This window comes from Psammomys obesus, unplaced genomic scaffold (assembly GCF_907164565.1).
Source record: "Psammomys obesus unplaced genomic scaffold, mPsaObe1.curated_primary_1811, whole genome shotgun sequence".
Classification (NCBI taxonomy): Eukaryota; Metazoa; Chordata; class Mammalia; order Rodentia; family Muridae; genus Psammomys; species Psammomys obesus.
In genome coordinates, this window is record NW_026596057.1 from 9,398,874 (window position 1) to 9,412,088 (window position 13,215).

The 13,215-nt window shown below is 36.4% G+C and overlaps 1 protein-coding gene across 2 annotated transcripts in view; it reads left to right on the forward strand.

The window, feature by feature from the left end:
• The window catches only part of Rabgap1l (RAB GTPase activating protein 1 like), a 648,858-nt gene that overhangs the window by 186,665 nt on the left and 448,978 nt on the right, over positions 1 to 13,215 (forward strand). For both annotated transcript variants that reach the window (XM_055624410.1, XM_055624411.1), the window contains exon 13: positions 12,016 to 12,166. In XM_055624410.1, the coding sequence (XP_055480385.1) occupies positions 12,016 to 12,166 (151 nt within the window). The remainder of the gene's footprint in view (positions 1 to 12,015; positions 12,167 to 13,215) is intronic.

The following is a 13,215-nucleotide window of genomic DNA, read 5'->3' on the forward strand; positions in this document are numbered from 1 at the left end:
TCTTTCTTTCTTTCTTTCTTTCTTTCTTTCTTTCTTTCTTTCTTTCTTTCTTTCTTTCTTTCTTTCTTTCTTTCCTCTCTCTCTTTCTTTAAAAAAATCAAAATATAAAATAAAACAAGGACCATCACATTCAAGTTGTACAAGAAAAACCAACAAAAGGAAAAGAGTGTAAGACAAGGCTCAGGAATCAGAAGCCCACTCATTCTCATGCTTAGGAATCCCATAAAAGCATTCAACTTGAAAACCATAATATAAATGCAGAGGGCCTGGCACAGACCTGTGTAGTTCCTGTGCATTCTGCTTTGGTTATGTGAGTTCTTTGTTTTCTTGAAAACAAGCTTTTGTGAGAACTTTGTTTTCTTGGTGTTCTCTATCCTTTCTGGTTCTTTTTCTGTCTCCACTTCTGCAGAGGTCCCTGAGCTCTGGGTGGTAGGGGGTGGAGATGGGACAGTTGATGGAGACCTCCCACTTAGGGCTGAGTTTTCCAAGGTCTGTCTCTCTGTGTCTAGCTGTGGGTCTCTGTATTTGATCCCATCTGCTGCAGGAGGAAGCCTCTCTGATGATGCCCAAATAAGGCACTGATCTATGAGTGTAGCAGAATATTATTAGGAGTCATTTTATCACTACATCTCTCTCTCTCTCTGTCTATATCTATCTGTCTATCCATCCATTTACCTATCTACTTACTTATCATCTATTTATTATAACAGTATTGTTTGGTTTTACCCAGGTTTCTGGGCTATCTAGTCTCAGGTTCTTTGTTGCCCAAGCAATGTTGGGAATGGGTTCCATCTCATGGATGTTGAATTGGTTATTGTTTCTTCTTATTTCATATAGTTAAAAAAAAAAAAAAGGAAAAGGAAAGCAAAATTTTGAAAGGATGATGTTAAAATGGTATCTACTTTTCAGAGACATTTTCATTTTTAAAATAAAAAGGTTTGGAAAAAAAAGGTTTGTACAAAAACAAAATGTGGCTTTTGTTTTACATATTTTTTTTTTGAGACAAAAATCTCACTATATACTTTGGCTAGCTTGTAACTTACCATGTAGACCAGGCTGGCCTGGAAATCAGAGATCTTCCTGTCTCTGCCTTTTGAGTGCTGGTATTAAAGCCATATGTCACTGTTCCTGGCCTCATTTTACAGTTTTACAGAAAACAAAGTCAATATGAGAACATTAATTCTACTTAAAAATATTAGCAATGAAAAATAAGAAATGGAAAACTTAAAATACACAAAGTACCAACGAAAGAGCCATGAAGTAGTTATGTAGAAATCTAGCAAACTGTTATCTTTGTGCTTGGGAATACTAGAAAACAGCAGTGAAAGAATTCAAGGAGACCAAAAGAAATATATAAGTACATTCTCTTCATGGAATGAAAGAGTCATTCTTATGAGATGTAACAGTTTCCTAAGTAATCTATATTTTTAGGAAACATAAGTAAAATCCCCAGTAGGATATTTTTAATTAAATTTTTATTTTTCTATATTAATTACAGTTTATTTACTTTGTATCCCAGCTGTAGCTCCTCCCTCATTCCCTCCCACTCTTAGCCTCCCTCCCTCATCTCCTCCCTGCCTCTCTCTAAGTCCACTGATAGGGGAGGTCCTCCTCCCTTTCCATCTGACTCTAGCTTATCAGGTCTCACCAGGACTGGCTGCAGTGTCCTCCTCTGTGCCCTAGCTAGGATGCTCCTCTCACGGGGGTGGGGAAGTCAAAGAGCTAGCCATAGAGTTCATGACAGAGACAGTCCCTGTTCCTCTTATTTTATAGCCACAATTTAATACTAAAACTTAAGTGAAATACACATCGATTATAACATCCAAAACAGTTTTGAAAATAAATAATAAAGTAGGAAGACACTACCTGATTTTAGGCTTTGCTATATTAATTTTGAAGATTTGTAATGTAAAGATAGACATATAGCTTTCTGACAAAGAATGAAGAACTAAGAAATAGAGACAAAGTTTGTAAACATTTTCCAGATAAGACATATAAATGGCAAGTTAATAAAGGATATTCAGTATGGTCATTAGAGAAATGTGAATAAATACTACTTATGGAATATGGATTGAAAGCACCTAGGCAAGAGATGTTCCTCTTACATGTTCCTGTTGATTCAATCCATGAACCCTTTATATCTCTAAGAAAGAAGAATTTTATATCTTTATATCTTTAAGAAAGAAGAATTGTCTCACATACCCAATGTCTGTTTCTGTTTAGTCATCTTTTCTTTTTTTTTTTTTTTTTAAGATTCATTTATTTATTATTTATATATCATTCTGCCTGCACATCAGAAGAGGGCGCTGGATCTCATTATAGATGATTATGAGCCATCATATGGTTGCTGGAAATTGAACTCAGGACCTTTGGAAGAACAATCAGTGTTCTTAACCTCTGAGCCATCTCCCCATCCCTAGTCATCTTTTCTTAGGAACCTAAGTGGGAACTGATGATTTAGAGATGGCATGTGTGGTAGTTTTATTGTCAAGCTTTATCATGTTATAAAGGCAAACATATTTAAGCAGATAATTATATTATATTTAATAAATACTTATTTTAAATATAGATCCAGTAGAAAGTTTGAATATATTCATAGTAGAGAAAAATGACAATAAGTAATTATAGTCCTACTCATCCACCTTCAGTTGTCACTGGAATAAAGAAAATACACATAGATTCCTTAAGATGATATTGTTAGTTTTTAAATATTTGCTTTTATATATTAAAATTTTTTATAGTGATGATTAAATCCAGATCTTTAAACATGATAGGCAAGTACTTTCCCCTTGAGTATTAACCTCATCTTCAAAAACAATTTAAAATTTTGAGACAGGATTTATGTGTGTCTTGAACTCTTGGTCTGCCTGTTTTAGCTGCTGCAATTGCTGGGACTGCAGGTGTGCATCACTGTACATGGGGATGCTTTTAATTATTTAGTACAGAAACTTGGGGAGAGGGAAAAACTGATTAACAGAGGTGTTGGTTGTATTGATCAGATCCTTGTGAAACTGACAGAACTTATTCATGAAGAGTAATTTCCAAACTGAAGAAGACTCCTGAGGTAGAATTGGGAAGATTTCTCACTTTTTAAAGAAAAAAAAAAACCATATTTCTGAATTATATTCAATTAATATTACTTTAGATATAATGAGAAACATTAATGTGAATATTTTATTAGTAACATCTTTTAGAATTCAAGAAATTTATTAGAAATTTATTATTTATTCAAGAAATTTTTTCCAAGGGAACTGTGTTGGGAAACTAAGACAACTGAATTTTAACCCATTACAACTTAATTACAAAAGTTGCTGGATGATTTCTATTTCATATTTTATTTTATCTTTATTTTTTTCTTTATTTTATTTGAGTAATTATTAAATTGTATCATGACAAGATGAAAAATGCATAAAATTTGTATAGAGAAAATATGTCTGTTGTACTGGATAGCTAAAAATAATGTTTCCAGAGTTCCTGTTTTAACTATTGTCTTTTCAGTTTAGAAAGGTGTAAAGTTTGGGAATAGTAGGTTCACATGAAGGTTTTAGTGATTTATTAAGGTAAAGCACTTTTTGAGTAAAGTTCTGTGCTTTATAGTTTTGGAAACCCTTCTCTTTCTCTTTTCATCCTATCTTGCTTTCCTTCCTTTGTGTTTTAGTTTTTGAGACCAGGCTATGCTTGAGGTTATGACTTTTCTGGCTGAGCGTCCTGAGTTCAGGATTCCAGTGTATGTCACCAGAATTGGTAAAAATTCTGTTCTTAACCTAATTGAGCTCCCACGCACTGTGAGGAACATAAAACATAAGCTGATGGAAACTTGGAAGATTAAAAACACTAAGTATAAACATATGTAGCTTACCTACTTTTCACATTAATATGATGCTCCATTTTTCTAATTGAGGGGGAAAGCCTCAGCAAAAACATAAACAAATTAAAATAGGAATATATATCCTTCATCTTTTTAGATTGATTTCTTCTCTTGATTACTCCTCCTCTACTTTTTATTCTTTCTTTTCTTCCTTTCTCTTCTCCTTTTCCCTCCCCTCCTGTCTGTCCTTACCCTCACTCTCTGTCCCTCTTTCTCTTTTCTTATTGGAGTTCCACATTGGAGCTCATGTGTCAGTCAAGCACTGTGGCATATTGCTTCTTATGTTTTATATATAGCTTCTATATATCTAGGACTTGCTAGTGGGGAAGGAGAAATTCAAGACCTTATTTATTGAGATCCCATCTTAAAATTCCAGTTTTAATTATTTACTTTTTTTTGGATTTTATGTCAGTTTTTATATCTTTTTTTAAATTTATTATTATTATTATTAATTACACTTTATTCATTTTGTATCCCCCATAAGCTCCTCCCTCCTCCCCTCCCGATCCCACCCTTCCTCCCCTTTCTGCATGCATGCCCCTCCCCAAGTCCACTGATAGGGGAGGTCTTCCTCTCCTTCTTTCTGATCTTAGACTATCAGCTCTCATCAGAAGTGGCTGCATTGTCATCTTCTGTGGCCTGGTAAGGCTGCTTCCCCCTCAGGGGGAGGTGATCAAAGAGCAGGCCAATCAGATTTTAATTTTTTTATTAGTTACATTTTATTAACTCTGTATCCCAGCTGTATCCCACTCCCTCATTCCCTCCAAATCCCACCTCCCTCCCTCAACTCCTCCTTGCCCCTTTCCAAGTCCACTGATTGGGGAGGACCTCCTCCCCTTTCATCTGACCCTGTTTTATCAGGTATCTTCAGGACTGGCTGCAAAGTCCTCCTCTGTGGCCTAGCAGGACTGCTTCTCCCTTGGGGGGTGGGGAGGTCAAAGAGCCTGCCATTGAGTTCATGTCTGAAATAGTCCATTCCCCTTACTAGGGAAAACATATTGGTTACTGAGCTACCACGAGCTACATCCGAGCAGAGGTTCTAAATTCTTTACTTTTATGAGAATTTAAAAAAGTGTACCCAGCTGTTGCTTTTGTATTCTTTTACACTCTAGGCATCTACTTTTGTGCTCTCTCTCAAACCACTGCTTCTGCTTGAAATGATGTCCTTCATTTGAAATTCTCTCTGCTAGTAGATAGCTTTGTAAAGAGTTTTTAGATGGTGGCAGTTTAAAGAAGCAAATTATCTAAGGGGTACATGAAAAAATTTGATCCTACTGGAGTCACTGAGAATATTTGCCTCGAAACTAGTATTATTTACTTAGCCTTGGTAGTCTAACATGCTCAGTTCATCTTACCTTCATTTATTTATTAAGTAAAGCATTAAGTACCTTTTATGTGCCAGGCACATGTTTTTGGTGCTTAGACTGTATGAGTAAAGAAGACACAAATTACTGCCTTTCTGAAGAGTATATTTGTGCATTAAAATACTGGTTACAAGAATTAGGGCTTTGGCGTAGTTTAATCCCTTGGTTTAATCTCAGAACCACTAAAACAAAACAAAGCAAAATATAAAAATAATTATTGTATAACTCATAATTACTTGGTTTATATGTAATTGTTTAAATAATTGTATTAGATATCTGTCTTGTTTCCCGGGTAGGCTCAGCATGTGTTTTGATTGGTTGTCTCTTTCTGATAGCTGCACTTATTTTTCCATCCAAGTGATGGCTATATGTTGTCATATTTTTACTAGAAACATTGAAAGCATTGTTTAGTTTAATAAATTACTTTTGGGATGGTGAGATGGCTCAGCAGGTAAAGGTACTTGCTATGCAAGTCTGAGGACCTGAATTTGATTCCCTGAACCCATGTGATGGAAGGGGAGAACTCACTTCACAAAATTGTTCTGTCTTCCACTTGTGCACACACCCCACTTGAACAATAATGAAATAAAAAATTACTTTATTCTTTATTTATACTTTCTTTGGTCTCATAAATATAACCTATTGGTTATTATCTAAGAACGTAGGTATTATAGATAGTTTTAGTTGCTGTTTTATTCTATAGAAGCCAGCAGAGTAAGGTTGTTAATTCATACTATTATAAATTACCCAGTTTTCTAAAATACCAGCCTGTAAGATAAATTTATCTAGATTTTTAATGGTAGAGAAAAATGATATTCATTATACCTTACCAAACAAATGCCTGAGAATCAGGTACAAGTAGAATATTGGTTGAATTGAATTTTTAAACACAATAAAGATTTTTTGGGGGTGGATTGTTCATCATCAACCTGTGTGTGTGTGTGTGTGTGGTGTGTGTGTGTGTGTGTGTGTGTGTGTGTGTGTGTGTGTATGTATACTCATGCATATATAAGTATATGGATATGTATGACTTCAATTTTCAATATCTTGGGTAAATCATTATACAGGTTTTGATCTAACAGATTACTCAAGCTTATTTTTTTCATTCTGCCTATACTGCTAGAAATATAATGTAAAAGACTCATACATGTTAGGAGGCTATTGCAGAAGTGTAAGGTCAATAACGTTAGTGATAGTGGAGTGTAGAGTTCATGAGCATGTAGGAGGCTGAGAAAATAACATCTTTTAGATGGGGTGATGGGCTAGGAATGAACTGGATGGAGAGCAATGTCAACAGTAGCAGCTAGATTTCTAGTTTGGTTAGATTATGGTGGTAATCATTGAGGTTGAGGTAATCTTAGAAAACAATCAGAGAAGAGTGAGTTTAGATTGGGACATGGCTGATTTTAGGGTACTGTTGATTCCCAGGTACCCTGAAGACATTCCAAAGGTAATAATACCTTCAAAGAAGACAATAAAAGAATTAGCTCAGCTAGGGTAAAAGGGGTCTAAAGGCAAGCAATAGAGTCAGGGGATGCACTTACCCTGATTGGGCTTGGTGTGTCGGGGGTGGGGGGGTTGGTACACATGGGAGCTTCCCCTTCTCTGAGAAGAGAAGAAGGAGACTAGGAGGAGAGGGACATGAGGGTGGGACTGGGAAGAGAAGGGAGAGGGGTCTATGAACAGGCTGAAAAGCCAGTAAACAAACAAATAAATAAATAAATAAATAAATAAATAGGGAACACTGTAAAAATGGGCCATTCATAAACAAATGAAAGAGAATCGCTTACTAGTGACAAGAGTGAAGAAGCAGTCATTGATAGAGTTTTGGGGGTGGGAAAGAACTTATGTTTTATCATTGATCCCTACGGAAACTGAAAGCTCAAGTAAATGAGTGGTCAGCACTGAAAGGATTGAGAAATAGCTACTGAACTTAGTGACATGAGAATGGCATGGGAAGATATCATGGATTACTTGAACAGAAACCTTTCAGGAAGGGACAGAGTGGTCTTGCTGAAGTGAATTGAAAACTAGTGTGGGGGAAGAAGTTTATAGTGAGTATGCAGCCCTTCTGAACAATCACATGTGTGGGCTCAGAGTCATGATGGGCTTTTATGAAGAACCCAGTCAAGCACACTTTTTCCTGAAGTTATCTGTTGGAGCTGTTACAGGTAACGCTTTACTTATCTAACATGTAGCATGCACTGTATTTAATTACTTTGAATCTCTCTTCTGTAATTTTATATATTGTATGACTCATAATGTATAGTATTTTCATTCAGGTTCAAGGAAATATACTTAGACTTTTTTATACTCACACTGTTGCTTTTAATTAGCTTTTTACCTAGAGAATACATAAATTCAACTACCTTCAAACCATATGTTTTTCTGATCCAAAAGAAAAATCACAGCCATATATTGAATTATAAAAAACATGACTTTGATAAACAACTCTAGTTCTCTTTTGACATAATGGTTTAAAGTAGTCTCAGACTCAGTTGGATAATGAAAACGAGCTTCAGGGAAGTTCCAGGCTTTAAATAGTTTATTCTTCTATTCAAGAATAATTAGTACTTTTCTATATGTAATATTTGTGGAACATATTAAACATGTTTTTCTAAGTTAACTAAAATTAGATTTTATGTAAATATTTAAAGGTACTTTAAAGAATTGAAGCTAATTTTATTATATATTTTGTATTTATATTAATATGTATATAAATATATATTTGTACAAATATAAAATTTTATATTATTAATGTTTATAAAAGAACTTAGCATCAATGAAACAATTCAAAAATATAAAAACTAAAAGACATTTTATTTATATTATATGCGCATATATTCACTATATATGTTCGTCTAAATTCTTTTTAAAATTGTGTTTATGTTTTTAATAATTACAGTTTATTCACTTTGTATCCCAGCTGTAGACCCCTCCTTCATTCCCTCACAACCTCACCCTCCCTTCCTTAGGTCCTCCCATTCCCCTCCCCAAGTCCACTGATAGGAGAGGTACTCCTCCCCTTCCCTCTGACCCTATCCTATCAGGTCTTATTAGAAATGGCTGCATTGTTTTCCTCTGTAGCCTGGTAAGGCTGCTCCCCTTACAAGGCCACCTTACTCGGGAAGGTAATCAAAGAGCCAGTCACTGAGTTCCTGTCAGAGACAGTCCCTATTTCCCATACTAGGGAACCCTCTTGGAGACTGAGCTGCCATGGGCTACATCTGTGCAGGGGTTCTAGGTTGTCTCCATGAATGGTCCTTGGTTGGAGTATCAGTCTCAGAAAAGACCCCTGTGTCCAGATTTTTTGGTTCTGCTGCTCTCCTTGTGGAGCTCCTGTCCCCTCTAGGTCTTTCTATCTCCCCCTTCTTTCATAAGATTTCCTGCATTCTGCTCAAAGTTTGGCTATGAGTCTCAGCATCTGCTTTGATACACTGGTAGGTAGAGTCTTTCAGAGGCCCTCTGTGGTAGGCTCCTGTCCTGTTCCCTGTTAAATTCCCTCTTCCAATGTCCATCCCGTTTCCCTTTCTGAGTGAGGATTGATTATCTTATCCAGGGTCCTCCTTCTTGCCTAGCTTCTTTAGGTGTACAGATTTTAGTATGATTATCATATATTATATGTCTAATATCTACTAATACGCACTTATAAATGAGTATATACTATGTGTATCTTTCTGCTTCTGGGATATCTCATTCAGGATGATCTTTTGTAGTTCCCACCATTTGCCTGCAAATTTGATGATTTCCTCGTTTTTAATTGCTGAGTAGTATTCCATTGTGTAAATGTACCACAATTTCTGTGTCCATTCCTCCATAGAAGGATATCTGAGTTGTTTCCAGCTTTTGACTAGTACAAATAAAGCTGCTATGAACAATGTTGAGCAAACATCCTTGTTGTATGCTTGAGCATATTTTGGATATATGCCCAGGAGTGGTATAGCCTGATCTTGAGGTAGCATTATTCCTAATTGTCTGAGAAAGCACCAGATTGATTTCCAAGGTGGTTGCAAAAGTTTACATTCCTACCAGAAATGGAGGAGAGTTCCCCTTTCTCCATATCCTCTCCAGCATGTATTATCACTTGAGTTTTTTATCTTAGCCATTCTGATGGGTGTAAAGTGAAATCTCAGCATTATTTTGATTTGCATTTCCCTGATGACTAAGGATGCTGATCATTTCTTTAAGTGTTTCTCTGCCATTTGATATGACAGGAGTCTACTGAGTGCATCTGAAAGACTCTAACTAGCAGTGTTTTCAAAGCAGATACAAAGACTCATGACCAAACCTTCGGCAAAGTACAGGGAATCATATGAAAGAAGGGGAGTTAGTATGATGGGGAAAGAATAGGAGCTCCACAAGGACCAAATATATCTGGGCACAGGGTCTTTTTAGAGACTGACATTCAACCAAGGACCATGTATGGATATAACCTAGAACCTCTGCTCAGATGTAGCCTGTGGTAGCTCAGTAACCAATTGGTTTCCCATAGTGAGGGGAACAAGGACTATTTCTAACAGGAACTCAATGACTGGCTCTTTGACCTCACCACCCCCCAAGGGAGGAGCAGTCCTGTTAGGCCACAGAGGAGGGCTTTGCAGCCAGTCCTGAAGATACCTGATAAACCAGGATCGGATGAATGGGGAGGAGGTCCCCCCCATCAGTGGACTTGGAAAGGGGCACGGTGGAGATGAGGGAGGGAGAGTGGGATTGGGAGAGAATGAGGGATCGGGACATGGCTGGGATACAGAGTTGATAAAATGTAACTGATAAGAAAAAATTAAATAAAAAAAAAGAAAAGAAAAGAGAATTCTGTTTAGTTCTGGACCCCACTTTTTAATTGGATTGCCTGATTTGTTGATCATTTGGAGGTATCTCCATCCCTGATCTCAAGCTGTACTATAGAGCAACAGTAATAAAAACTGCATGTTTATTGGCATAGAAACAGAATGGTGGATCAATAGAATCAAATATAAGACCCAGAAATAAACCCACATACCTACCGATACTTGAGTTTTGAGAAAGAAGCCAAAACCACACAATGGGAAAAAAGATAGCATCTTCAACAAATGAACAAATGGTACTGGTCTAACTGGATATCTACATGTAGAACAAAGCAAATAGATCTGTATTTATCACCCTGCACAAAACTAAAGTCCAAGTGTATCAAAGACCTCAACATAAAACCAGACACACTAAAAAAAAAAAAAAAAAAGTGGAGAGTGGGGAAGAGCTTTCAACTCATTAGCACAGGAGACAACTTCCTGAACAGAACACCAACCACAGGCTCTAAGATCAACAATCAATAAACGGGACCTCATGAAACTGAAAAGCTTCTGTAAAGCAAAGGACACTCTTGTCAGAACAAAATGACAGCCTACACACTGGGAAAGAATCTTCCCCAATCCTATATCTGACAGGGGGCTAATATCCAGAATATGTAAAGAATTCAAGAAGTTAAAAAGCAACAAATCAAGTAATCCAATTAAATTCTTTTTCTGTGTGTGTTTAAAAACAAGTTAACAATAGTATGTATATAAAATAATACTTATATACTACTTTGAATTTTGCTTTTTTCCCCCTTAGCCAGCATAATTATCTTCTTTAATAGTATTTGTTTATGTTCTCACTCTTTGTATGTCATTTTGATGTGAACCCATTAGTTTTACCAGTTTTATTTTCTAATTCTCCTAATCCCCTTCCCACGAAAGTTTAGTTGAATGAAAGCAGAATTGTATAAATTTTATGATTTACACAATAATCCTGATGTGGTAAGTTTGACTTGTTATATAAGTTTGGAATATTATGATTTTTTTCTCCAAAGATATCTAGATTATGACAATATGTGGGGGTGGGGGGAACGTTTGAACACATTTTCAGAAGAAGATGCCAAAGCTTGGGTCTGGGCTTATGATAGAAGAGTGCGCATAATTTGCAGAAGTCTGTGGGATACCAATTATGTAAAATAGACATATGGATTGCATGACTTTTCTGTTTTAAAACTTGAAATTAGAGCCTGGTATGTTAGTTCAAATTGGGATACATTATCAAGTTTTGGATTTGGGTGGTTACATCAGGGTCAGCTTTATGACACAGTGAGCAAGAAATGAGAAATACCTGAGCAAAAAGGCCTGGACCATAGTTCTATGTCAGGAAAGAGTGAGGCATGGACTTGCACTCATGACAGGTGAATGTTGATTAGATGGCTGTTGATCCTTATAGCACAGCTTCTCTGTGATCATTGGCTTTAGACAACAGATGTTTGCCTTTGCTCTGATTCAAACAGCCCTTGAGAAAAGGATAAGACTAATAAGCATAAGCTGTCCCTCTAGCAAGATGTAGTTGTCTACATTCTAGTGTTTTTAGGAAAGAGTAAGGTCTTCATTTTAGGGAGTCCTTGTAGTTTAGATAGGCTTCAAGACAAATCAGGAACTGACAAAGTGGGGAACTTGCCATAAGGGTCACCTTGGGTATTTTAAGTCTAGATGGTCTTTTGAGCTCAAGTTCATACTGAAATAGAGTATTCAAAATATATATAAAATGATAGGGTGCAAAAACTTTGCCTAAGGATGGAATAACATTGCTCAACAAAACATGGGATGAAATAGAGAAAAAATAGTTAAAGATGTTACTAAGGCTAAAGCATGATTTTTGCTTAGTGCTCCCAGTCAATTTTCTTTTAATCCAGGCTTTTATGTTTATGTAAATTAATAAATACTCTTTTTCATAGCAACCACAGTTCAGGACATGGTTTGTGAATGCTTTATTTTCTTCTTTCCTCAGGCACAATAACCTTGGTGGCCGACCAAAAGGGCTATCCACTTTGGTGAAGAGTGGTGTTCCTGAGGCATTAAGGGCAGAAGTATGGCAACTATTAGCAGGATGCCATGACAACCAGGCCATGTTGGATGAATACCGAATTCTCATCACAAAGGTAGGAAATTCTAATAATATTTTCATGAAGAAACATCAAATCCTGTTTTTTTTAAAGCCCCAATAACATATCAGTGCCTTAAACTATTTTAAAAATTTATCTGTGGTGTGCTGTCAATATTTTATTCTATTCAAACACTTGCTGGATTGTGTTAACATTTCTGTAATAGTTTTGAAAACTTTATACTTTGATTTAACTTTAAAATTCTAATGCAGAAGAAACTTGAAGTAATAAAAATTGATGCTATAAAGGATTTGCTAATAAACTTGCTTAGGAAACATTAAGTTGCACAAAGCTGAAGTTAGCTAAAGGAGCATTGCCTCTAATATGCTTGTAAGATAAATTGAATACCAGCTGAGCTTGTAAAAGATGTAGGAATGAAAATTTTGTATCAAAATTGAAGTTTAGGCTTGTGGAGAAAGTTTTTGCTAATGTTTGTTCACCAAGATTGACCTCCAGTTAGGCTCCATTCCTTTGACTGTTACTAAAGGAGACAACCCTGACCTACAACTAGGCCATGTCCATAGCAAACTACATGCTGGTATAGTGCAGCTCATGGGGGCAGGGCAGGCGCACACCCATCATCAACTCCTGGTCCACCATTAAATCTGTGGTGGTTTCACTAGAAATGGCCCTCATAGACTCATTTGTGTGAATGCTTGTCCCATAGGGAGTGACACTATTAGGAGGTGTGGTCTTGTTGGAGGAAATGTGTCACTGAGCAAGGGCTTTAAAGTTTATAAGAGCTCAAGTCTAGCCAGTGTGTTCCGCTCTCCTTGTATTACCTGTGGTTTAAGATGTAGAACTCTCAGCGACTCCAGCACCAAGTCTGCGTACACACCGCCATGCTTCCCACCATAGTGATAATGGACTAAACCTCTGAAACCATATGCCAGCTCCAATTAAATATTTTCCTTTATAGGAGTTGCCAAGGTCATGGTGTCTCTTCACAGCAATAAAACCATAACTAAGACAAAGTCCCTTGTACTTTTTTTTAAAAAGATCTATCTATCTATCTATCTATCTATCTATCTATCTATCTATCTATC